Source organism: Erinaceus europaeus, chromosome 6, assembly GCF_950295315.1.
Source record: "Erinaceus europaeus chromosome 6, mEriEur2.1, whole genome shotgun sequence".
In the NCBI taxonomy this organism is placed as follows: Eukaryota; Metazoa; Chordata; class Mammalia; order Eulipotyphla; family Erinaceidae; genus Erinaceus; species Erinaceus europaeus.
In genome coordinates this window covers 6,998,487-7,021,418 of record NC_080167.1, presented here as the reverse complement: position 1 = coordinate 7,021,418, position 22,932 = coordinate 6,998,487, and the positions used below count along the sequence as shown (strand labels likewise).

The 22,932-nt window shown below is 45.1% G+C and overlaps 1 protein-coding gene and 1 long non-coding RNA gene across 5 annotated transcripts in view; one reads left to right on the top strand and one right to left on the bottom strand.

Moving 5' to 3' along the window:
* Positions 1–7,569, top strand: part of TMEM233 (transmembrane protein 233) — a 39,404-nt gene extending 31,835 nt beyond the window's left edge. The window contains exons 2-4 of one of the 4 annotated variants that reach the window (XR_009550376.1): positions 512–648; positions 5,666–6,511; positions 6,873–7,569. Coding sequence is in view for 2 of the 4 variants with exons in the window: in XM_016190499.2 (XP_016045985.2) it covers positions 512–644; positions 5,666–5,751 (219 nt within the window). In the remaining 2 variants the exon portion in view is untranslated. Of the gene's footprint in view, positions 1–511; positions 649–1,895; positions 2,001–5,665; positions 6,524–6,872 lie in introns of those variants that run through there. The other 3 variants (XR_009550375.1, XM_016190499.2, XM_060193007.1) reach the window with 3 other exon arrangements.
* LOC132539075 (uncharacterized) overlaps positions 1–22,932 on the bottom strand; it is a 152,770-nt gene that overhangs the window by 128,584 nt on the left and 1,254 nt on the right. The gene's annotated exons all lie outside the window — the stretch shown is intronic.

Sequence of the window (22,932 nt, the reverse complement as noted above, 5' to 3'; positions counted from 1 at the left end):
TTGTTTTTCAACTTCGGCCTGAGAGTGAGATCATCCCATATTCATCCTTCTGTTTCTGACTTATTTCACTCAACATGATTTTTTCAAGGTCCATCCAAGATCGGCTGAAAACGGTGAAGTCACCATTTTTTACAGCTGAGTAGTATTCCATTGTGTATATATACCACAACTTGCTCAGCCACTCATCCTTTCCTTATGTAAACACCCATCAAGCACCTTCTCTATGATAAATGTCGCATTTGGGCATGGGTGCACTGTGAACAGCTAGAGAATGCTCCTTAACCACCTAGTCCTTACACTCTAGTGGGTACGACAGAAATAGTCATTTGAACATGCTCCAGTCTGTACTAAGCAGAAAGTACTCGGGAAATGCAGAAGGGGGCGCTAACTGCACCTGGGTGTTCAGAAGGTGACATGTTGCCTCATTGGGGCAGCCTGGGAAGCATGTAGCCTGGCTTCGGCTTGTCTGCGGTTACTGACTTCTCCCTTATCCCCCCCCACCGAACCCCAGTCTCTGAACAGCTACAACGATGGAGACATTGAGGGATCCAGACGGCTTGGGAGGAACGCCAAGTGGGTGGCAGTGGCCTCCATCATCATCGGCCTTCTCATCATTGGCATTTCTTGCGCGGTGCACTTCACAAGTAAGTAAGTGAGGCGTGCATCTTCCTGAACGTCAGCTGGGGCGTGTCAGGGTCGCTTGGCTTCTACTTTGCAAACACGCAATTTCAAGTATCAATAAAAGAGTCTTGGCTGGGGACAGGTGGTAATGCAGCGGGTTAAGTGCACATAGCGCAAAGTGCAAGGACCTGCATAAGGATCCCGGTTGGAGCCCCCGGCTCCCCGCCTGCAGGGGGGTCGCTTCACGGTGGTGAAGCAGGTCTGCAGGTGTCTGTCTTTCTCTCCCCCTCTGTCTTCCTCACCTCTCTCCATTTCTCTCTGTCCTATCCAATAACAGCAACAACAACGAGAAAAAAAATGGCCTCAGGTGCCAGGCTGTAGCACAGCGGGTTAAGCGCACATGGGGCAAAGAGCAAGGACTGGAGTAAGGACCCCTGTTCAACCCCCAGCTCCCCACCTGCAGAGAGGTCACTTCACAAGCTGTGAAGCAGGTCTTCAGGTGTCTGTCTTTCTCTCCCCCTCTCTGCCTTCCCCTCCTCTCTCAATTTCTCTGTCCTATCCAACAATAATGACAGCAACAACAACAACAATAATAATAACAACAACGATAAACATGGGCAACAAAAGGGAAAAAATGGCCTCCAGGAGCAGTGGACTCATAGTGCAGGCACCGAGTCCCCAGCAATAACCCTGGAGGCAAAAAAGAAAGACTCAGCTTTTTTTCTTCTCTTTGCTGCTGTGGTCCAGGCCACACCGGTGTGTGGAGGGTCGCTTCACCACACTGAAGCACAACTGTCTTGTCTAAAACAGGGGACAACAAATTTCTCCTATAAACAGTCAGACAGTAACTATTTGAGGCCTCCATCTCCAGGTCAGTGGCAACTACTTAATTGGCCATTTTTGCACAAAAACAACCACTGTCGAGATGTAGATAGATAAGCATATCTGTGTCCAACAAAATTTTACTTGTAAAAACAGGTAGCTGGTCTCTGGGCCATAGTTTTACAACCTCGAGAGACTGTTGAGATCTCTCTCTCTCTCTCTCTGGATTTGGGGTTCATTTAGTCTGATTTCTCTAATGGGCTAAGATGAACTACATCTGCTAGAATGAATAGCATTTTCTGTCAGAAGTCTGGAAGTCTGACCAACAAGACCTGGGAATGACAAGTTCAGGTCCATTTCTGCCTCGCTGTGCAATGCCTAGCAAGACGGATAAGACCTGTGAGAAACCCCTTGTGCTTCAGAATAATCTCTCCATCATCATTTCCTTCCAGCTGAGTTCAGCCTCGTAGAATGGGTGAAAGGGAAGGCATCATGGATAGCAGACGATGGACCGGTGCTGTAGGGTTTCTTCTGCCACCCACCTCTCTCTCTTTCTCCCTCTCTCTCTCTCTCTCTCAAATAAAAAGAATGGAAAAGTCAGCCCAGAGCATGACAGAATAATAAACACATGTGTACAAGCCCACAGATATGCAAAATAAGTGAATACTGTGCTGTGTGAGAGAATAAAGTAAGTTCTAGCTTCTGTGAAGACCAATAACAAGACCAATTTCTCAGTGATCCTTTCAAACAGATGTCTAGGGAGAAATTAAATGGTAAAGGCAAAGGCTCCCCAATTCTGAGGAGGTTTAAAAGGAGACACCCAGCATCAGTCACCTCAAGGCATCCTAAATCACTAAGTCAGAATGGAGGCCTGGAAATCTGCACTTACCAGCCCCCTATACCCCCACACCTGGGGGTTCAGATGCAAATGGCCAGCAGAGCACAGTTTGCTAAACCCAGACACGGCTCCTCCACACCCCCAGATCCAGCAGGGAGAGCCAACGGAAGATGGCCGTGGTTAACGCTGACAGGATGGTCAGTTTTCATTGACATCAGCAAACTCTCCTCCTTTTGGGCTCTGCTGCCACGAAGGGGAGTCAGGTTACTGCCCAGGAGATGTTCCCACAGGAAGGCTCTATTCTAACAATTCAATAGGCAGCCAGGGCTTCAGGGAGAGCCGGGCACCTTCAGTCTAGGGGAGCCTAAGCCCGGACAAGAGGTCAGGGAGCCTTCCTTCTCTCTATGAGTTTTCTAAGTTTCGGGGGGCGGGGTTTATGTTTTGATTTTTGGTTTTGCCTCCAGGGTTATCGCTGGGGCTCAGTGCCTGCACTATGAATCCACTGTTCCTGGCAGTCTTTTTTCCATTTTATTGGATAGGACAGAGTGAAATTGAGAGGGGAAGGGGAGATAGAGAGGGAAAGAGAAAGATAGACACCTGCAGACCTGTTTCACTGCTTGTGCAGCATCTCCTGCAGGTGGAGTGCAGGGGACTCGAATCTGGATCCTTGCGATGGTCTTTTTGCACTTAGTACTATGTGCACTTAACCAGGTGCACCACCACCCACCCCCCCCCACTCAAGTTTCAGTTTCTGAAAATGATCCAAAGTAAACTCCTGCACTTTTTTTTTTTTCTGCCATTTGAAAATGGCAAAGTCCTGCCTTAAATTTTTTAATATATATTTATTTTTATTTTATTTATTTATTATTGGACAGAGACAGAGAGACATTTAGAGGGGAGAGAAAGATAGAAAAGGAGAGAGACAGAGAGACATCTGCAGCCCTGCTTGACCACTCATGAAGCTCTCCCCCTGCAGGTGGGGACCAGGAGCTTGAACCTGGGTCCTTGCGCACTGTGATGTGTGCGCTTAACCAGTGCGCCACCGCCTGCCCCCCTATTTGTTTCTTCCTTTAGCCTGTGACATTGGCAACCACTCCTCCCTCTTCTCTCCACTTCTGCTGCCCTGCATTCCTTTCTTCTAGAGCAACACAGGTAGGGCACTGCCACAGGACATTTGCACTCACCCATCCCTCTGCCTGGAACTTTCTTCCTCCTGATAGCCACAAGCCTTTTTCCCTTCTCTCCTTCAGATGCTTATTCATGTTAGGCTACTACTGACCAAAATTTCTAAATCCCCCCTTCTCCCCTCTGTTCCCTTATCCAGCTTCACTCACCACTCTCTGCCAAATAATATACATATATATAGGTTACTAATATGCGGTCCTATTTTTCTACTAGTGCATGTATGTGTACATACACAAAACCTTTTTTTTTTTTTCCCTCCAGGGTTATCGCTGGGCTCAGTGCCTGCACTACGAATCCACGGCTCCTGGAGGCCATTCTTCCCATTTTGTTGCCCTTATTCTTGCCCTTGTTGTGGTTGTTATTGTTACTGTTGTTATAGCTGTCATTATTGGATAGGACAGAAGGAAATCGAGAGGAGAAGACTGAGAGGAGGAAAGATAGACACCTGCAGGCCTGCTTCACTGCTTTCAAAGAGACCCCTCTGTAGGTGGGGGGGGTCAGACGCTTGAACCAGGTTCTTTAGGCTGCTCCTTGAGCTTTGCACCATATGAGCTTAACCGGCTATGCTACCGCCCAGCCCCCTATACACTAATTTTCATGGTCTGTTTCCCTTTGCTGGAAGGAAACCAGTTTAGCCATTCTGTGCCTCAGTTCTCTTACCTAATAATTGGGAAATAAAACAGTTCCTATCTCATAGGACTGTACTGAGTCATGTGAATTATATCATCTAATCTCAGGCATTCATAATTAACTATTAGGTATATGGGGGGGCTGTTTGTTCAATTGTTTTGTTCTGTTTTCTCCTCCAGGGTTATCACTAGGACTTGGCGCCTGCACTAGGAATCCACTGCTCCTGGAGGCCATTTTTTCTATTTTATTGGATAGGACAGAGAGAAAATGAGAGAGGAGGGGAAGATAGAGAGGGAGAGAGAAAGATAGACACGTGCAGACCTGCTTCGATACTTGTGAAGCGACGCCCTTACAGGTGGGAAACCAGGGTCTCGAACCCAGAACTTGCACTTAGTACTATGTATGCTTAACTAGGTGCACTACCACCCGGCACTCTTATTACTGTTATTGCTGTCAGCGCCTAAAGCAATGTCTGGTATTTCAATATTCATTGAATAAAGTATAAAACTAAGTTAAATGCTTTTGTGTTGCATGACCCCACTTATAGAAGCATGCACAATACAGATTTCTACATGCATATTTATGGATTGAAATGCAGAAAAAAATGCCAAAATTTTACCAAGCTGCAAATATTGAGGAGGGAAATGAGATTTTAAAGTATCTAAGAGGGAGTCGGGCGGTAGCGCAGCAGGTTAAGCGCACGTGGCGCAAAGTGTAAGGACTGGTGTAAGGATCCAGGTTCGAGTCCCCGGCTCCCCACCTGCAGGGGAGTCGCTTCACAGGCGGTGAAGCAGGTCTGCAGGTGTGTGTCTTTCTCTCCCCCTCTCTGTCTTCCCCTCCTCTTTCCATTTGTCTCTGTCCTATCCAACAATGACGACGACATCAATAACTACAACAATAAAACAACAAGGGAAACCAAAGGGAATAAATAAATAAATAAAAGGTATAATTTTTTTAAAAAGGTATCCAAGGGGCCTTTTTGCTACATCTGAATCATTTGGGTTGTACTGTTTTGTTTTGATTTGGTTTTTGGCATGTTCCATCTGTAAGGTAAAATATGTTTCCAAATAATGTTTCTCAAAAGGAATCCAGTGCTTAAGAGCCCATAGTAGACAGATGAGCCAGTCAGGTTCTATGCAGATGAGCCAGTCAAATACTGTGCAGATGAGCCAATCAGGTTCTATGCAAATGAGCCAGTCAGATTCTATAAAGAGGAGCACATCAGATCCTATGCAGATGACATGGTCAGATTCTATGCAGATGACATGGTCAGATTCTATGCAGATGACATGGTCAGATCCTATGCAGATGACATGGTCAGATCCTATGCAGATGACATGGTCAGATTCTATACAGAGGAGCACATCAGATCCTATGCAGATGACATGGTCAGATTCTATACAGAGGAGCACATCATATCCTATGCAGATGGTCAGATTCTATGCAGAGGAGCTACTCAGTTTCACCGGTTTGAACAGAGTAGCCACCATGACAGAAGGCGGCTCTCAGTGGAGAAAGCTACATCTCACTTCTTCTCACTTTCTCATTCTGTCTGTCTTTACCTCACAGCACCTGAGGAGGCAGAAGTCAACAAAGGGACTGATGTGCAGACCTCAACCATGCCCCAGAGGAGTTTCCAAGGAACAGATCCTTGACTTCAGACTGTGAGACCTCTTCCTCCAGGATTCTCCAGTGGCAGGTCCCTGGCAAATGAACTTTGAAGGAAAAACAAACAAAAAAAAAATAATAAGCCCAGATTTTAGGAAAAGCAAGCAACACAGCCAGATCAACCAGTCACTGATTTTTTTTTTAATGGGGAAGAAAAAAAAATCAAGTGTTACTGTCTGTAGCAAAGGCCTTTGTGTCCATTTTTCTTGTCCAGAAATGAGCCTCAGGAAATCTGATTCCAGATAGTGTTGAGGGAAAGGGGGCTGGTTCCAGGTGTGCGGGGAGATGGAGGTTCTAGGAGGACCCTGAGAGGCTACTAGTGTTTGCCATGGTGAGCACATACATTCTCAGCACGTTTCAAGCTGTCTGCTCGAAATGAACTCATGCGTTTCTCCTGCGACGGCCACACAATGTGGGTTCACTCCAGTCTTCCTCCTGCATCAGCTGCTCCCCATTCCCAGAGTTCATGCTCCCCCACCATCAAAGAAACAGCAGAGGTCTTCTGGCTTTGGGTCTTGGTCTCGCTTTTCCTAAGGGCCTCCTTCCCTGGCCTTGCTTGCTTCTACTGTTGGTCAACTTGGCCTCAACCCCATTCTTCATGCGGACAAACTGAGAATGTACTGAGTGGTCCATTCTAGGCCCGAGAGCGCCTGCTCCATCCCAGTTTGGGGAATCAGCTGGCTTTGTTTATGGAGTATGTTTTTCTCAAGACTCTCTCTTTCTCTTGTAAGCACATCTCAGGCAAGAGTTTTGATTGTCTTGTGTTGTTAAAATTCGGAGGCTCCAGCTGGCCGGGCTAGCTTCACGGGCGGGTAACAGAGACGACCAGAGACATACGGCTGGGCAGGGAAGCTGTATTTCTTTATTCAGGAACAACGATTCATAAACTAACCCAAACTAATCACCAAACAAAACTCTGTTACCTCTTTCCCCCGCTGTGGCACCCAGCACTCTCTAACTCTGCAACTCTCCAACTCTCCAACTCTGGAACTCTGGAACTCTGGCACCCTCTCGGGGTTCCTTGGGGCGGGGCCAAGCAGGCCCGCAAAATTAGCAGGACTGATCCAATTTTCTTGGCGGGGGAGAGCTAGAACAACCCAATGTAAAGCATACAACAGTCTTGGGTGTTGCCCAGATATCCCACTCATTGCATTTTTTTTTCTCTAACAAATATAAACCTTTTTGGGTGTGAGTGGACTGGTTGAATGATGCCATTATTCTGCCGGTCAGAACACACCAGCCCAGGGCTCACAGGATGCTCAGTGTACCGCTGGTGGTACACAAGATCATGTTTAAGGCGTCCACAGACACACAATCACTGTTTCCCTTTTTGTATTCTTTTTGAAGCCTGATTACAGCTAGGAGAGAAGGCCCCAGTTAGTGCTTGCAAGTCCTTAGTGTCCTTGATACTACAGCTTTCCTTTTCCTTTTTAACAAAGAAAGAGCAGGTTCAAAGTCTTCAGTCTAGATAACTTCCATCAGATGGTTTTGTTCTCACTGTATTCATTAATCACCCTCAATCCATTGCTTTCCCTTTTGGGATGTGCTAGATGATCTTAAATGGATTTACTTAAGAAAAGTTACGTTGACTCAGAGAAAACTATTGAGTGATTAGCCTAAGAAGTGAGATGTAAATACAATAGAAATAACTCCAAGAATTGAAGTTAGAAACAGGGTGATAATGACCCTTCCTAAGCAAGAGCTTATTCTAACTGGATGAACATGGGACTATGTCAGACAAAACCCAAGATTCAAAGCCTTTGTTTGTATGACACGAACTAGCTATGCAAGTTGATTTGGCAAGTTTTCTTAACCTCTCTGTGCCTCAGATCTCTTCATCTGGAAAAGGGAGTTAAGAACTCCTAACTACTTGCCTCCTAGTGTTGCTATGAGAATTAGTCTCCACAGTCTCGATGGGATGAATGCCCCTGGAGAGAATATCCAAGCGCTACACAAATAGGAAACTACACATATTAATTGCTCTTAGATTATTGTAAATCTCAGGCCTCTGTGAAAATACTGAACCCCAGCCAAAAGTAAACATGGATGGACGCCAGACCCCGCTTGTCATTGCACCCAGCTGTCCATCACAAGCCAGCACTTGTCCCAAGAGGACACTGAATCAGGGACATGAGTTCTCCACACACAGATCATTCCAGAGACTCGGATCCTGACTCCTGTTTCTGGCATCTTGTTCATTGTTTGTGTTCGTCTCTGCACTTATACCCACATTATATAAAAAATATTGCTGAGAGGCAGAATAAAAATGGTTTTCAGTAAGCCTGTTTACCATTGTGTAGAAATTGTGTTTTCTTGGGGTTGGTAACCTTCTAAATGCCTAGTCCCTGCCTGCAGGATGAACTACAGGGGTGGAGGGAGAAAGAAGTGGAGGAGTGAGGAGCCACCAGAGGTGAACTAATTCTCAACCTGAAATGCCCTTTTAGAAGGTATTAAGTGACCAGGGAGGTACTGTAGCAGTAGAACTCTAATACAAGAGAACCTGGGGCAGAGGAGCAGGGGGAAGAAGTGATCTGACACTGATGAATTGGGTTATATTTGACTATCAGTGCCCTGTCTGCAGTTAGTCTTCTAAACCTGAACTTGGAAAAAGGACAACTACTGGAGATTCAGACATGCCCATCACATTCCTGCCCACTTGATCCTTCAAAATAATATAGAATGTTAGGGTCTGGGCAGTGGCATACCCACCTGAGTGCACAAGTTACCATGCACAAGGCCCTGGGTTCAAATAGGAAGCTACACATACTAATCCCTCTTAGATTACTGTGAATCTCCGGCCTTTATAAAAACACTGAACCGTAGCCAAAAGTAAACACGGATGGACGCCAGGTTCCACTTGCCATTTAGCCCAGCTGTCCGTCATGAGCCAGCACTTGTTGCCACCTACAGGGAAACTTCATGAACAGTGAAGCGAAGCAGTGCTGCAGGTGTCTCTCTTTTCTCTCCTTCTCTAGTTCCCCTTTCCCTCTCAATTTCTCTCTGACTCTCTCCAATCAATCAATGCCAAAATAAATAAATAAATACTCCCTATTTCTCAGCTTCAAGCTCTTGAGTTCCCACTGGGTTCACAGGGCCAAGATGGCTGCCAGAAACTTTCAGTTTTTTCCCCCGGCTCAGCGATGCCACTGGAAGAAAAATGACTCTTCCCTGGGAGTCGGGCGGTAACGAAGCGGGTTAAACGCATGTGACACAAAGCATAAGGGCCTGCGTGAGGATCCCGGTTCGAGCCCCCGGCTCCCCATAGGTGGTGAAGCAGGTCTGCAGGTGTCTATCTTTCTCTCCTCTCTGTCTTCCCCTCCTCTCTCTATTTCTCTCTGTCCTATCCAATGACGACGACATCAATAGCTACAACAATAAAACAACAAGGGCAACAAAAAGGAAAATAAATAAATATTTAAAAAATGACTCTTCCCAAAAATAAATAAATAAATAGAAAAAGAAAAAAAGAAAAATGACTCTTCCCTAAAAAAGATATCCCCAAAATGGGAAGGTGAGGTGGAGGTTCAATTTAAACCAATGCACGATTGACTGGAAACTAGAACAGAACTAGGAGAATGGATTCTCACCTGGAGAAAACAGGTGTAGTGGTGCTTCCAAACCAAACTAATGGCCAGGGCGGTGTGGTACCCAGTCTAGCCAGCCCTGACCAGGACTCAGTGGGACTGAAGCTGAAGTCAGCTCCGCCCAAACACTATGGACGGAGGGCTGGAAGCTGAGACAGAAGCATGGAGCGTGTTCTACAGCTGCTCTGCAAGAGGAGCCCTGGCTGGATCCCGGGGGCCAAGCCTCACCGAGCAAAAGTCGCTGTCCCACCGCTCTGGGTTTGCTAAGGCCCACGTGGCCACAGCCCTGGACCTTGCCCTGTCTTTGCCCACGAGTTATGGGCAGAAGCAGATGCAGACATAAATTCGCTGACCTTAGCTTCTGGATCAGCGAATTATCTTGGGCCCACACCAGGACAGCTGCATTCAGCAAAAACAGCGTTGTGCATGTATCTTGATACGTAACCCTAGCTCTGAGCTTTCTAAATATAAGAGGAGGTTTTGGACCACTGGTTAAAGAGAAAATGATTCTCCGCTCATGGCCCCCATTGAGTGGTCACTACCCAAACTTTACAACCATGTAGGAATGTTGAGTGTTCGAGCCTGGGGTGCTATGCTGTAATCAATCAATCAATCAATCAATAAAACAGGTTCCTAAGCCAAGATACGCTGAGCTGTGGCTTTTAGCAAATGCAAAAAGAAGCACAAAAACAACCGAACATCAACCACTATCGCTGGGGAACCACAGCGGGAAGGAATCCCCTCTCTAATAAGAGTGATAGATGGATGTCTGATTGATTGGTTGGTTATTCGATGCCACTGAGATTTATTTATCAGGGATCTGGAGAGGAAACACTGAGGATCCTCTGCACGGTTTTGATGTCCAGCACTTGAGTTTCACCTGTCCCCATCCCAGAGCTGGGAGGAGTGGCCAGGCCAGCCTCATTCTCACCAAGCCCCCATCTGGCCCCCATGTTGACTCACCCTGTTCACACCCACACGCCGGCCCACTGACACGCCAGCCATTTCATTCTCCCTGAACCGTCTGCTCCTGGCATAGCCACCAAGTGTCCATTTCCCCCAGGTGGCACAGAATCCCAGGCAGGGTGATGAGCTGTGCTTTGGTGTGTGTGGGCTGCAAGGGACATAGAAAAGGCCAAACTTGCCTCTGCCGAGGTGACACACAACCTGGTGACCAGCATGAAAGAGGACCTAGCACAAGCATCCATGACCAGTAGGAGAGGAGAAAAAGTATTCTCCTTTGACAGAGGACCTAGTGGGGGTTGTATTGTTATATGGTAAACTGGGAAATGTTATGCATGTACAAACTACTGTATTTATTGTCTAATGTAAAACATTAATCCCCCAATAAAGAACTTTTTAAAAAGTATTCTCCTTTTAAAAAAGAAGTTTATTTTATTTATTGGATAGAGACAGAGAGAATTCCAGAGGGAAGGGAAGTTCCAGTGGCCCTGGAGCTAGTACTGTAAGTGAATCTCTGGACTCTCAAGCATGAGGTCCCAAGTTCAACCCCCAGGATCACATAACGCAGAGGGGTGCTCAGTCTCTCTCTCTCCTCAACTCTATCATTAATAATTAAATAAAGATTAGGGAGGGAGAGAGGAAGAGACACCTGCAGCCCTGCTCCACCACTCATGAAGCTTTCCTCCTGCAGGTGGGGGCCTGGGGTTTGACCCTGGATTCTTACACATTGTAACATGTGCACTCAGCCGGGTGTGTCACTGCCTGCCCCTCCCCGCAAAAAAAAAAAAAAAAAAAAAACAACTAATAAGTGAGAGAAGAGAGAGATACCACTCAGCTCTGGAATATGGGAGTGGTGGCACCTTAGCCTGCGGTCTCTGTGCTCTAACATGCTGAATTTAAAGTACAATTTCAAAAATTAAATTAAATTAAAATAAAGTACAATTTCAGTCAAATTAGAGAAGACTGGATGGAGGCTGGGAGGTGGCGCACTTGGTTACAAAGCACACACACTGCCAAGCGCAAGGACCTGGCTTCGAGTTCCCAGCTCCCCACCTGCAGGGGATCCATTTCACTTAGCAGTGAAGCAGGTCTGCAGGTGTCTGTCTTTCTCTCCCCCTCGCTGTCTTCACTTCTTCTCTCCATTTCTCTCTGTCCTATCTAACAACAACAGCAGCAATAATAACAATAACAACAAGGCCAACAACAAAAAAATGGCCTCCAGGAGCAGTGGAGATTTGTAGTGCAGGCACTGAGCCCCAGCAATAACCCTGAAGGCAAAAAAATATATATATAAATAGAAAGAAATGAGTTCCAGGTGGTAGCATGCCTGGCTGAGCACCCATGTTACAATGTGCAAGGACCTGGGTTCAAGCCCCCCCCCCGGTCCCCACCTACAGGGGAAAAGTTTAACAAGTGGTGAAGCAGGGCTGCCGGTGTCTTTCTCTCTCCCTCTCTATCATCCCCCTACCTTCTCAAATTTTGGCTGTCTCTATCCAATAAATAAAGATAATAAAAAAATTTACGGGGGTCGGCCGGCGGCACAGTGGGTTAAGCGCATGTGGCGCAAAGCGCAGGGACCGGCGTTAAGGATCCCGGTTCAAGCCCCCGGCTCCCCACCTGCAGGGGAGTCGCTTCACAGGCGGTGAAGAAGGTCTGCAGGTGTCTGTCTTTCTCTCCCCTTCTCTGTCTTCCCCTCCTCTCTCCATTTCTCTCTGTCCTATCCAACAACGAATTGCGTCAACAAGGGCAATAATAATAGCCACACGAAGCTACAACAAGGGCAACAAAAGGGGGGAAAAAATGGCCTCCAGGAGCGGTGGATTCATGGTGCAGGCACCGAGCCCAGCAATAACCCTGGAGGAGGAAATAAAATAATTAAAAAAAAAAAAAAGAAGAAGAATTCAACATGAGAGGAAGTCTGGAAACTCCTAAGTCTTTCTCTTGAAATATGAGAAAAGTCAGACTTCCACAAGAAAGACAGCAAAGCAAGAACCAAAGTGTAGACAGTACAAAACCAAAATGAAGCCACTCCCCTGGGGTCTGGGCAGTGGTGCGTCCAGTTAAATGCACGTATTACAGTGAACAAAGACCCAGATTCAAGTGTTAGGCCCCACCTGCACAGGGGGAAGCTTGGAGAATGATGAAGCACTGTTGAAGGTCTCTCTCTCTCTTTCTCTCTCCCGGTCTCCTCTTTCCTCTGACTTCTCTTTCTTTCTTTCCAATAAACAATAAGTAAATAAAATAAAATATAAAACAATAAACCCACCCCTGCCAAAAAAAAAAAAAAAGAAAGCTTAAAAGCATGTCTCCACAGGATAAAGATATCTAACAGTCAAGTGAAACAAAGCCCCAATACTTTTCTGAGGAAGATAACAGAATTCAAGATCTCCTTGATGTTATCTACACTGGCCAAGTATAAAGTTGAAAATCCTTTATCACAAGAAATTGTCATCAAGAGAAAATTGAAGGAGGAAAGTATCTGTAACATAAAAAAATGTTAATAAAAACAGATTCAAAGGTACTTCAGACACTGAAGTCAATGGGCAAATGTTTTAAAGTTCTAACTGTGACAAGGGGCCAGGAAATAGTTGCCCCAGCAAGCCCTGGGTTTGATCCCTGGTACCTACCATATAAAAACACTAGAGTACAGGAAGCTCTAAGGATGTTGGGGCAGTGCTATGTCCAATCTCCCCCACATAGATTTATTTATTTATGAAATTTTAAAATAATTAAAATAGACTAAGAGTGGCCCTGGAGCTAGTACCGTAAGTGAATCTCTGGACTCTCAAACATGAGGTCCAACCCCCAGGATCACATAAGCCAGAGTGGTGCTCAGATCTCTTTCTCTCCTCCACTCCATAATTAATAATTAAATAAATATTAGCATAACTGTGATAGATTGATAAATAATCCAGAGATAAAGATTAACAGATGCCAGGCTAGTATGGGGGTGCCTCTTCCCGGGTGCATACTCTCTGGGTTGGAGAGAATGTGACCAGAGCCAGCCTGGGCTGCTACTCACTCAGTGATGCGAGAGAGATGACTCATGACCAGAGCTCGCGGAAGTGAAGCAATTCAGTTCTTTATTGATCAGAGAGCCAAGGCTTTTAAAGGTCAAACCCGGAAGTGGCAAGTTGGAAACGGAAATGGCTAGGAAAGGGGTGGAGAAAGGCAAAAGGAAGCTGGAAAGGTAGGAACTTCCTTAGCAACTGTTGTGAGGATTTTGACTGGTAGGATTAATAATACCCTGCAGGCAGGGAAGGTCTTGAGGGTAGAAAGAAGATAGATCAAAGGAATGGAATTGGTGGGGATCTTACAGGCAAAACAATGATTATGTAGATAATAAGGGAGAAGGCCATAGTATCAGGAATGCAGGCTGCTTTGTGAGGCAGGGAGTCTGATAAGACGAGAGGATGGATGTCCCCTCAAGTTAAGCCCTGTCAAGCTCAACCACATCCTCACAATTTCCTGACAAATATATAAGTAAAAAAAATATGGAAAGTTACATGAAGAATGTGGAAACTAAAAATTTAAAAAAAAAAAAAACCTAGAAATTCTAGAATTGGAAATTATGAATTCCAAAATTCTTGACTAGGGAGATAGCATAATGGTTATGCAAAAAGACTTTCATGCCTGAGGCACCAAAGGTCCCAGTTTCAATCCCCAGAACTACCTTAACACAGAGTTAAGCAGTCCTCTGGTTTAAAAAAAATATCAGGGAGTTGGGCAGTTAGCGCAGTGGGTTAAGCACATGTGGCACAAAGCGCAAGGACCCACTGAAGGATCCCCGTTCGAGCCCCTGGCTCCCCACCTGCAGGGGAGTCACTTCACAGGCGGTGAAGCAGGTCTGCAGGTGTCTGCCTTTCTCTCCCCCTCTCTGTCTTCCCCTCCTGTCTCCATTTCTCTCTGTCCTATCCAACAATGACGACATTAATAACTAAAACAATAAAAACAACAAGGGCAACAAAAGGGAATAAATAAATAAAAAATAAAATATAAAAATATATCAGAAATCTATTTTTGTATGAGATTAACAGCCTATTGGACTGTGATCCAATGAGAGGTGTTTCAGCAGGTAGAGTGCCTGACTTGAAAGCATGGGGTCCCCAGCATTGCAAATGTCTATTGTCTCTTATTACTAAATAAATAAGTTTTATTTAAAATATTTATTTATTCATTCCATTTTGTTGCCCTTGTTGTTTTATTGTTGTAGTTGTTGTTACTGATACCGTTGTTGTTGGAGAGGACAGAGAGAATTGGAGGAGGGGAAGACAGAGAAGGGGAGAGAAAGATAGACACCTGCAGACCTGCTTCACTGCCTGTGAAGCGACTCCCCTGCAGGTGGAAAGCCGGGGGCTTGAACTGGGATCTTTACACGGTCCTTGTGCTTTGCACCACCTGTGCTTAAGCCACTGCGCTACTGCCCGACTCCCTATAAATAAGTATTTTTAAGGAACAACTCTGCTGCAGTACTGGTGGGAATACAAACTGGTGCAGTCCCTTTGGAAGACTGTATGGAGTCCCTAAACAAATGAAAATGTAATTACCTTATAACCCAGCAGTACCACTCTTCATCATTTATCTGAAGGTCACTCAAACACTAACTAAAGGGACATATGCATTCCTACGTTTCTAGCTGTGTTATTCACAACAGTCAAAGAGGGGAAGCAGCCTAAATGTTCATCAACAGATGACTGGCTAAAGAAGTTATGGGATAGATATTCCATGGAATACTACTCTGCAATCCAAAAAGATGGTTTTGTGTCTTTTGGGACAAAAATGGATTGAATGGAGGTGGTTATGCTTAGGAAGATAAATAAAGAGATGAAAGACAACTACTGGATGGTTTCACTCCTATGTGGGATCTAGAGAAGTGACACACATGACCTTGCAAAAACAAAACAAACAACAACAAAAACGCGAACAAGCAAACTGTTTCTAAGACTTGTGAGAACTATAGTGGTTATCCTTGGGAAGAGGGAGGGTGGGGACACAGAACAGCAGTGGTGGGTGTGGTGTGGAACTATACACGATAATTTTACTGTGTTGTAACCCAGTATTAACCACAAATTTAAAAATGGAATAGAATAAAATTAAATACATAAAATTCTGTTACTTTTAACACCAGGGTCACTACTGGGGCTTGATGCCTGCATGATGAATCCATGTCTCCAGGCAGTCTTTTTTCCTACTTTTCTTTTTTTTTTTTTTTTGCCACCGGGATCATCAACAGGGCTCGGTGCCAGCCCTACAAAGCTACTGCTCCTGGCAGTCATTTTTTCCGGGTTTTTTTTTTTTTTTTTCCCATTTTATTCAATAAGACAGAAATTGAGAGGGGAGAGGGAGGTAAAGAGGAAGACAGAGAAAGAGAGACAGCTGCAGACCTGCTTTACTGCTTGTGAAACATGATGTCCCTGCAGTAGATGCGCAGTGGGGGCTCAAACCGGGGTCCCTGAATGCACCTTAACCAGGTGTGCCATCACCACCCCTAGTCTTTTATCTTTATTTCCTTTTTTTTTTTTCCTCTAGGTAGAGCATGAGAGTCAGAGAGAGGGAGAAAGAGATAGGAGAGATTCCTGAAGCACTGTTTTAACACTCATGAGGCTTCCTCTCTGCAGGAGAGGACAAGGGGTCCCCTCAGGCATGTTAGTGCTCTGCCAGCTACACCATCACCCAGCTCCTAGATAAATCTTTTTAAAAAACAAAATACCATTTTAACAAAAAGATCATGGGCTTGTCCTTGTGCATGCATACAAGGGTGCTGGCAGAAGGGTGTGGTGGTCAGTCACAGATTAATAAAAATTATTAAATCTAAATAAGAACCGAAGGCAAAACACTAAGCAGAACTTGGACTAGAGTTGGTGTATTGCACCAGAGTGAAAGGCTCTGGGGTGAGGGTAGGGGTTCAGGTCCCAGAACCTGATGGCGGAGGAGGACCTAGAGGGGGTTAGAGTGTTGTGTAGAAAACTGAGAAATGTTACACATGGCAAACTATTGTACTTTACTGTCAACTGTAATCCATTAATCCCCCCAATAAAGAAAAAAAATATTCAATCTGAAGGAGAGCAAGAGAAACAATTTAAAGACAAAATCAACTTTCAAGGGCATAGAATATCAAACACTCTACTCTATATCTAACTGGATTTCCAAAGTAAGAGAACATTTCTATATTGAGAACAAAACTTTTAATATTAACGTTAAAATCTCTAAACTTTATTTTAAAAATATCAGCCCATATGTTCAAGAAACTCAAAGACCATTAATTACAATACACTTAAAGGAAAACAGACCTAGGCAAAACTGCTAGAAGCCAAAGATAAAGAAAAATAAGATACATTACTGAAGTAGTATATAAAAAATAATTTCAAATCTTTGTACCAGGTCTAAAGGACATCTACAAACTCCAGGCTTCACCCCTCTTCCATCTCCTCATGTTTGCAACACCTACATGGTTGTTTGGCAAGTTAACTTTTCATCCCTTTCCCCCACCCTATGGCTTACACATCCTCCCTCTCTTGGACTGCACACACCTAAGCACTGTTAATCATATACCCCACCGTGTGTGTGTGTGTGTGTGTGTGTGTGTGTGTGTGTGTCTATCTATTACGGTATAAAAGATAGAGAAACTCCATCAGAATTGGGGCCCAGAACTTTTAGCACAAGCTAGTTCTGGGTTGGTGCCAATAAGCTTTGTTTTCCTGTACCATCCCGCAGTTGTTGTAGTTTTTGTTCACAATCCCCGTTTACAGCACATGCATGAAAACAATAAAATAACTGACTTCTCATCAGAGACAACGGAATACATAACTCAGCAGAATGGAGAGTTTCAAATACGGGTGGGGGGTGGAAAGCAACTGTCAAGCTCCAGTGAAAACATACTTCAACAGTCAGAGTGAAATCAAGACATTTTTTGGCTAAACAAAGACTTCCAGAATTGATTTGTCAGCAGAACTGCAGTACAAATACAACATCAAGTCCTTTGGGATGAAGGGGAAGGAAGCCAGTTGTAAATAGGTTTCTACTGGAGAGGAGGGGGGGGAAGGAATGAAAATGTGAGTAAGTGTCCAATATCATAATGCTGATCAAAGTCTCAAGAGGGGTTTTCTGCAGAAATCGATAAGCTGAATCTCAGGCTTTTATGCGAAACGCAAGAACTAGAACATCTGAAAGAATTTTGAAAAAGAAGGGAACTTGGAGGACTCAACAGTTGCTGAACCTGAATTACAATAAAGCAACAGTATTCAAGAAAATGTGGTAGTGATAGAAAGATAGACACATGAATGGCGCCAGAGAGTCCAGACAGAAAGAAGCAACAACTTTTACTGGAGTTAAAGTTATAGTTACAAAACAAAACCAAGTTACACAGTTACAACAAAATAAGCGTCCAGAAGTATATTGCTCAGCTCTGGTTTATTGTGGTGCCGGGGATGGAACCTGGAACTCTGGAGCCTCAGGCAGGAAAGTCTTTTTGCATAACCATTATGCTGCCTTGCCCACCCACTGACCAAGTAGGCTCTTAGGAGGTTATTTTGAGGCAAAGACACTAGGGATTCAACAACTGTTTTATTCTGTACTTTGATGCTTCTTGATGGTCTCACTGTGTTCATTCATACTTAAAAATACAGACATTCAATTTGGGGGGAAGATAGTAGGAATATTTTTCATTGCTCTTTATTGCCATCTAGTGGGCATCAGGAGCACGGGCGAATAGAAGATCAAGCTGCCCCGGACCTGAAACCACACTGCTAATTGCCAGCCCCTGGCTTCTTAACCCTGCTGGCCGCTTCACCTCCTCAGCAGTAACCGAAGCGGCCAACCATGGATGGATTTTTGTGCACGTGCTTTATCTAAAAGACAGTTCCGAATATTTATTTGGGACAAAGTGACACAAAAGCAGGGATCTCTTTTTCCAGAGCTGGACTTGTTACTTGTCTTCTGTCTTCAAATGATAATTATTTCCTCAACAGTTGACACCCCCAGGGCCTGAGCTTCAAAAAGGAGGATGTGGAATAGAGCCAGAAGCCTCCACGCCATGCTGAGGAGCAATCAGCATCATGACTGACCGCTTCCTTCGGAGTCTACAGGCTTTCTGTCTCTCTCAGCCAGTGCATGTCCGTTCAGCCCACGCGCCTCATGTTACCATGCTTTGATGCCCTTTCCCCACCTGACTTTTTTTTTTTTTTGCTTGCTTAATGATGCACTTTAGAGATTGTTCCATATCCACATATAACTTCCTCCTTCTTTTGAAAGACATGTGGCTTGTCACGGTGGGGCTTTTGCCATGATTTATTTAGCCGGCTCTCTAACGGTAACCACTAAGGCTGTGCGCACTAGTTTCCTCTTGCAAACCTTACAGCTGATTGCTTCATCCATTCACCCGTTTGGCATATGTGTGAGTATGCATATAGTATAAATCCCTAGAAGTGAGATGTTTGGGACAAAGGGTGTGAACCTTTTAAAGTCTGCAGGAAGTTGACAGGTTTCCTCTGTGTATCTATAAAGAGTAGGGAATTGTTAACTCCAAGAGATAGAATCACCCTAATGTTTATTGCTGCACTATTCACAAATTTGAAGATGTGGAAACAACTGAACTGCCCAGCAATAAGTGACTGGATAAAGATGTGGTGTGTATATACAGAGTGGAATACAGTTCAAGTATTGAAAAAAAAAAAAAAAAAAAAAAGATGGTTTTGTCATTTGCAGCAAAATGGAAGGACCTCAAGAAGATAATGCACAGCAAAGTAAGTCAGAAGGAGGACTATCTGTACAATAAGAGTAATCAAAGCAGACGGACTATCTGTACAATAAGAGGAAACAAAGCAGAAAACATTGGAGGGTGGGGGTATAGCATAATGGTTATGCAAAGAGACTTTTATGCCTGAGGCTCTCAAGTCCCAGGTTCAATCCCCCACACTGCCATAAACCAGAGCTGAGCAGTGCTCTGGTTAAAAAAAAAAATTTTTGGACATTGGACCTTGACGAGTACTGGGAAGGGGAAGGGATGAGGGGGAAGGGGAGGGGTAGGAATGCAGGGGAAGGGGAAGAACCTAAAGGATGTTGGTGGGTGTTTAAAAACAAAATAAATTGAAAAAAGAGAAAGAAACAGCCCCCAATGGGGAAGACCCCCAGGGGGGCAAAAAGATTGTAATAGAAGCTAGATGTGCATATCAGTGACTTTCAAGCTTAAGTAGAGAAAACTAACTTTACTAATCATTCTCCAATGTTTCTCAAACCCAGTTTAGAAAGGAGATAGGCTGTGTTTGATTCAAAATCCAGTTTATCTGCTTAACTGGGTTTGAATATGCCCAAAGACCAAAGCAGTATTCTGGTCTTTCTTTTTACCTGGGTCTAGATGACTTGGAAGAATTTGAAAGCTTGTTTCTCTCTGTCTGAGAGCTGGGTGGGGTGGACTAGAAGGTGGGGTGGGGCCGGGTGCAAATGCCTGGTTGGAAGAGGAAGCCTCTGACAGCAACACCCTAACATTGACCATCCTGGACACACTCTGCCTCCACTGTCCCAGCTCTCAGAACACCCAGGCCAGTCAAGAATCAGGGAAAGAGGAGGTGTTTCTGCTTTGGAGAACCATGGTTCATTGTCCAATAAGAAGTATCACACGGGGCCAGGTGATGGCACACCTGGTTAAGTGCACATGTTACATTGTGCAAAGACCCTGGTTCCAGCCCCTGGTCCCCACCTGCAGAGGGGAAGCTTTTTGAGTGGTGAAGCAGGGCTGCAGGTATCTCTCTGCCTCTCCTCTTTTTTTATATTTATTTATTTTCCCTTTTGTTGTCCTTGTTGCTTTTTATTGTTGTAGTAGTTATTTTTGTTGTTATTGATGTTATCGTTGTTGGATAGGACGGAGAGAAGTGGAGAGAGGAGGGTAAGACTGAGAGGGGGAGAGAAAGACGGACACCTATAGGGAGTCCGGTGGTAGCACAGCGGGTTAAGTGCACATGGCACAAAGCGCAAGAACCAGAGAGAGGATCATGGTTCGAGCCCCCGGCTCCCCACCTACAGGGGGGTCGCTTCACAAATGGTGAAGCAGGTCTGCAGGTGTCTGTCTTTCTCTCCCCCTCTCTGTTTCCCCTCCTCTCTCCATTTCTCTCTGTCCTATCCAACAACAACGATTGCTGGGAAATTGTGCCGATGCAGTCACATCTGCCATGATGTCCCCTCAGGCTACTGCTAGTAGAGTTGGGACATTCTCGGAGTGCCTGTTCAGTCATGTTGTGCCCTCAGGGCTTTGTCTATTTCCCCGTGATATTTGGAGTGCTTTGGTTACTCCTCCCCCTTCCCATTCTCACGAAAACTGCTCCTATAAAAGCCCTTCTTCTTCCGCACCTCGCTCTCTTGCCAGCGCTCCACTTTGGTGTTCAGACGCAGGAAAGGTTACTGTGTGAGGCGGCCATTTTCACTACCTCCACGTGGCCCAACCTGCTTCTCTAGCACCCAACTCTGAGGTGCCAGCGCAAATAAAGATTTGTGTTTCCTCTTCGCTCCGGACCCTTCCTCTCTCTCTTCTCCGTGGCCCGTGCACAACAACAGACGATATCAATAACTACAACAATAAAACAACAAGGGCAACAAAAGAAAATAAATAAATTTTTTTTTAAAAGATAGACACCTGCAGACCTGCTTCACCACTTATGAAGCAACTCCCCTGCAGGTGGGGAGCTGGGGGCTCCAATTGGGATCCTTACCTGGGTTTTTGCGCCTTGCTTAACCTGCTGCGTTACCACCCGACTCCCTCTCTCTCCTACTTTTGATTTCTGGCTGTCTCTATCCAATAAAGATAATTTTTTTTTAATTAAAAAAAAAGAAGTAGCCCAAAGTGACTCCTGAGGCCACAGTAACTTGTGATTAGTGAGAGCACCGTCTCAATGATCTTCAACCAAAATAAAATGTGTACCTCCTGTCTACATGGAAGAAACACAGTAAAATGGAGTGGCTCACCAACATAGTTTATGAGGAATCTTGAACTTCAACTAAAAATAAATAATGTTTGGAAGTGGGGCGTGGGGGGGAGGGGCTGGACATGAAAGGTCGGTAGGGAAGAAACCTAACATGGAAATGTCTGTTACAAACTGAAGAACCTCCACCCAGGCCTTCAGAGCCCAGCCAAGGAAATAATCCTGATGTCTCCTCAGAGATACATGTATGTGAAGTGGCAGATTCTGTGCCCCAGCAGGGAGCTGACGGCACCCCGGTGCACAACACACCTGTGTATACCCCGCTACCGAGCTGCTGCATGGGCTGAGAACCAGTGAAAGCACTCCTGTAACCTGGCCCATGACGTCTGGCATCAAGGATCCATGCTTTCACCTCCTCACAGGCGGACCAGAAGCCTTGAGACCCCCTTTACCCATGAAAGCACCTGCATAGTGTTAGAGGCAGTAACTCTAGAATAGTTATAAGTATAGTTGCTTTTTGAGTTTGAGTTTTAAGAATAGTTTAAATATAGTTGCTTTTTGCCCTCCTGCCCAGTGAGGTGGAAAATTCCTTACCCTTTTCCCCCTACAGAAGCTAAACAGTGAAGGCCATCAATTATTTTGACACACCCTGCAGTGGACAGGCCTCCTCATGACCTCTGCATAGGAATACTGTTACCAGATAGTTAAAACAGATGGCCTGATAAATTGCAGACAGATGGCCAGGTGGTCCCAACAGAGAGCAAAAGAATGTGGTGACCCCACTTTGGCCGGGACCTATTGGTCTGGTGTGATGTTTAGAACTAGCCCATGCTTCACTCTGAATGGATCAGGCTTTTGCTAAGTTTAAAATGATTGGATATAGGCTGATAAGGTGATGTGTTCCCCCTTCCTGAGCGTATTCTGAATTCCTATAAATTGTCTGGTTTGAGCTTTGTTCAGGGTCGAGCTTGGTAGACTAACATCAGTCACCACTCGGCCCGGATTGCAATTCGTGAATAAACATCTTTTGCTTCCTTGCAGTGGATGGTGGTTTGATTTCGCTCTTTAACACATAGCTCAGATGAGAGGCGCGCAGCTCGTGCGTCTCCCTTCCCTGGCTGTGTGTTCCTCACAGTGAACAGCGAAGAACATATTCTGGGCCACCCACTGGCCTGGTAAGTCTCTGCTGGGCTCCAGGGAATCCCCTCACCTACCCACATTATTTCCTTTCTGTGAATCTGTTTCCTCCTCTACTATGTGGGTGCCTTTGGCACTGAGCCATTTCCTAATTAATTTATTTTCATTTTTTAAATTACAAGAGTAGTCCATTTTCACAGTGGGAAAAAAAATTCAAACAATAAACTGAAACGTGAAAACCTTTCTTTCTTCCTTTCTTTCTTCTTTCCTTTCTTTCTTTTTTCCTCCAGGGTTATCATGGGGGTTCGGTGCCAGCACTAGGAATCCACTGCACCTGATGCCCAGTTTTTTTCCCCCATCTTATAGGATAGGACAGAGAGAAATGGAGAGAGGAGGGGGAGAGAGAGAGGGAGAGAAGAAGAGAGACACCTGCAGACCTGCTTCGCCGATTGTGAAGCGACCCCCCACGCAGGTGGGGAGCCGGGGGCTTGAACCCGGATCCTTGCATGGGTCCTTGATCTTTGAACTATGTACACTTAACCGGGTGCACCACCACTGGGCCCTCAAAACCCCC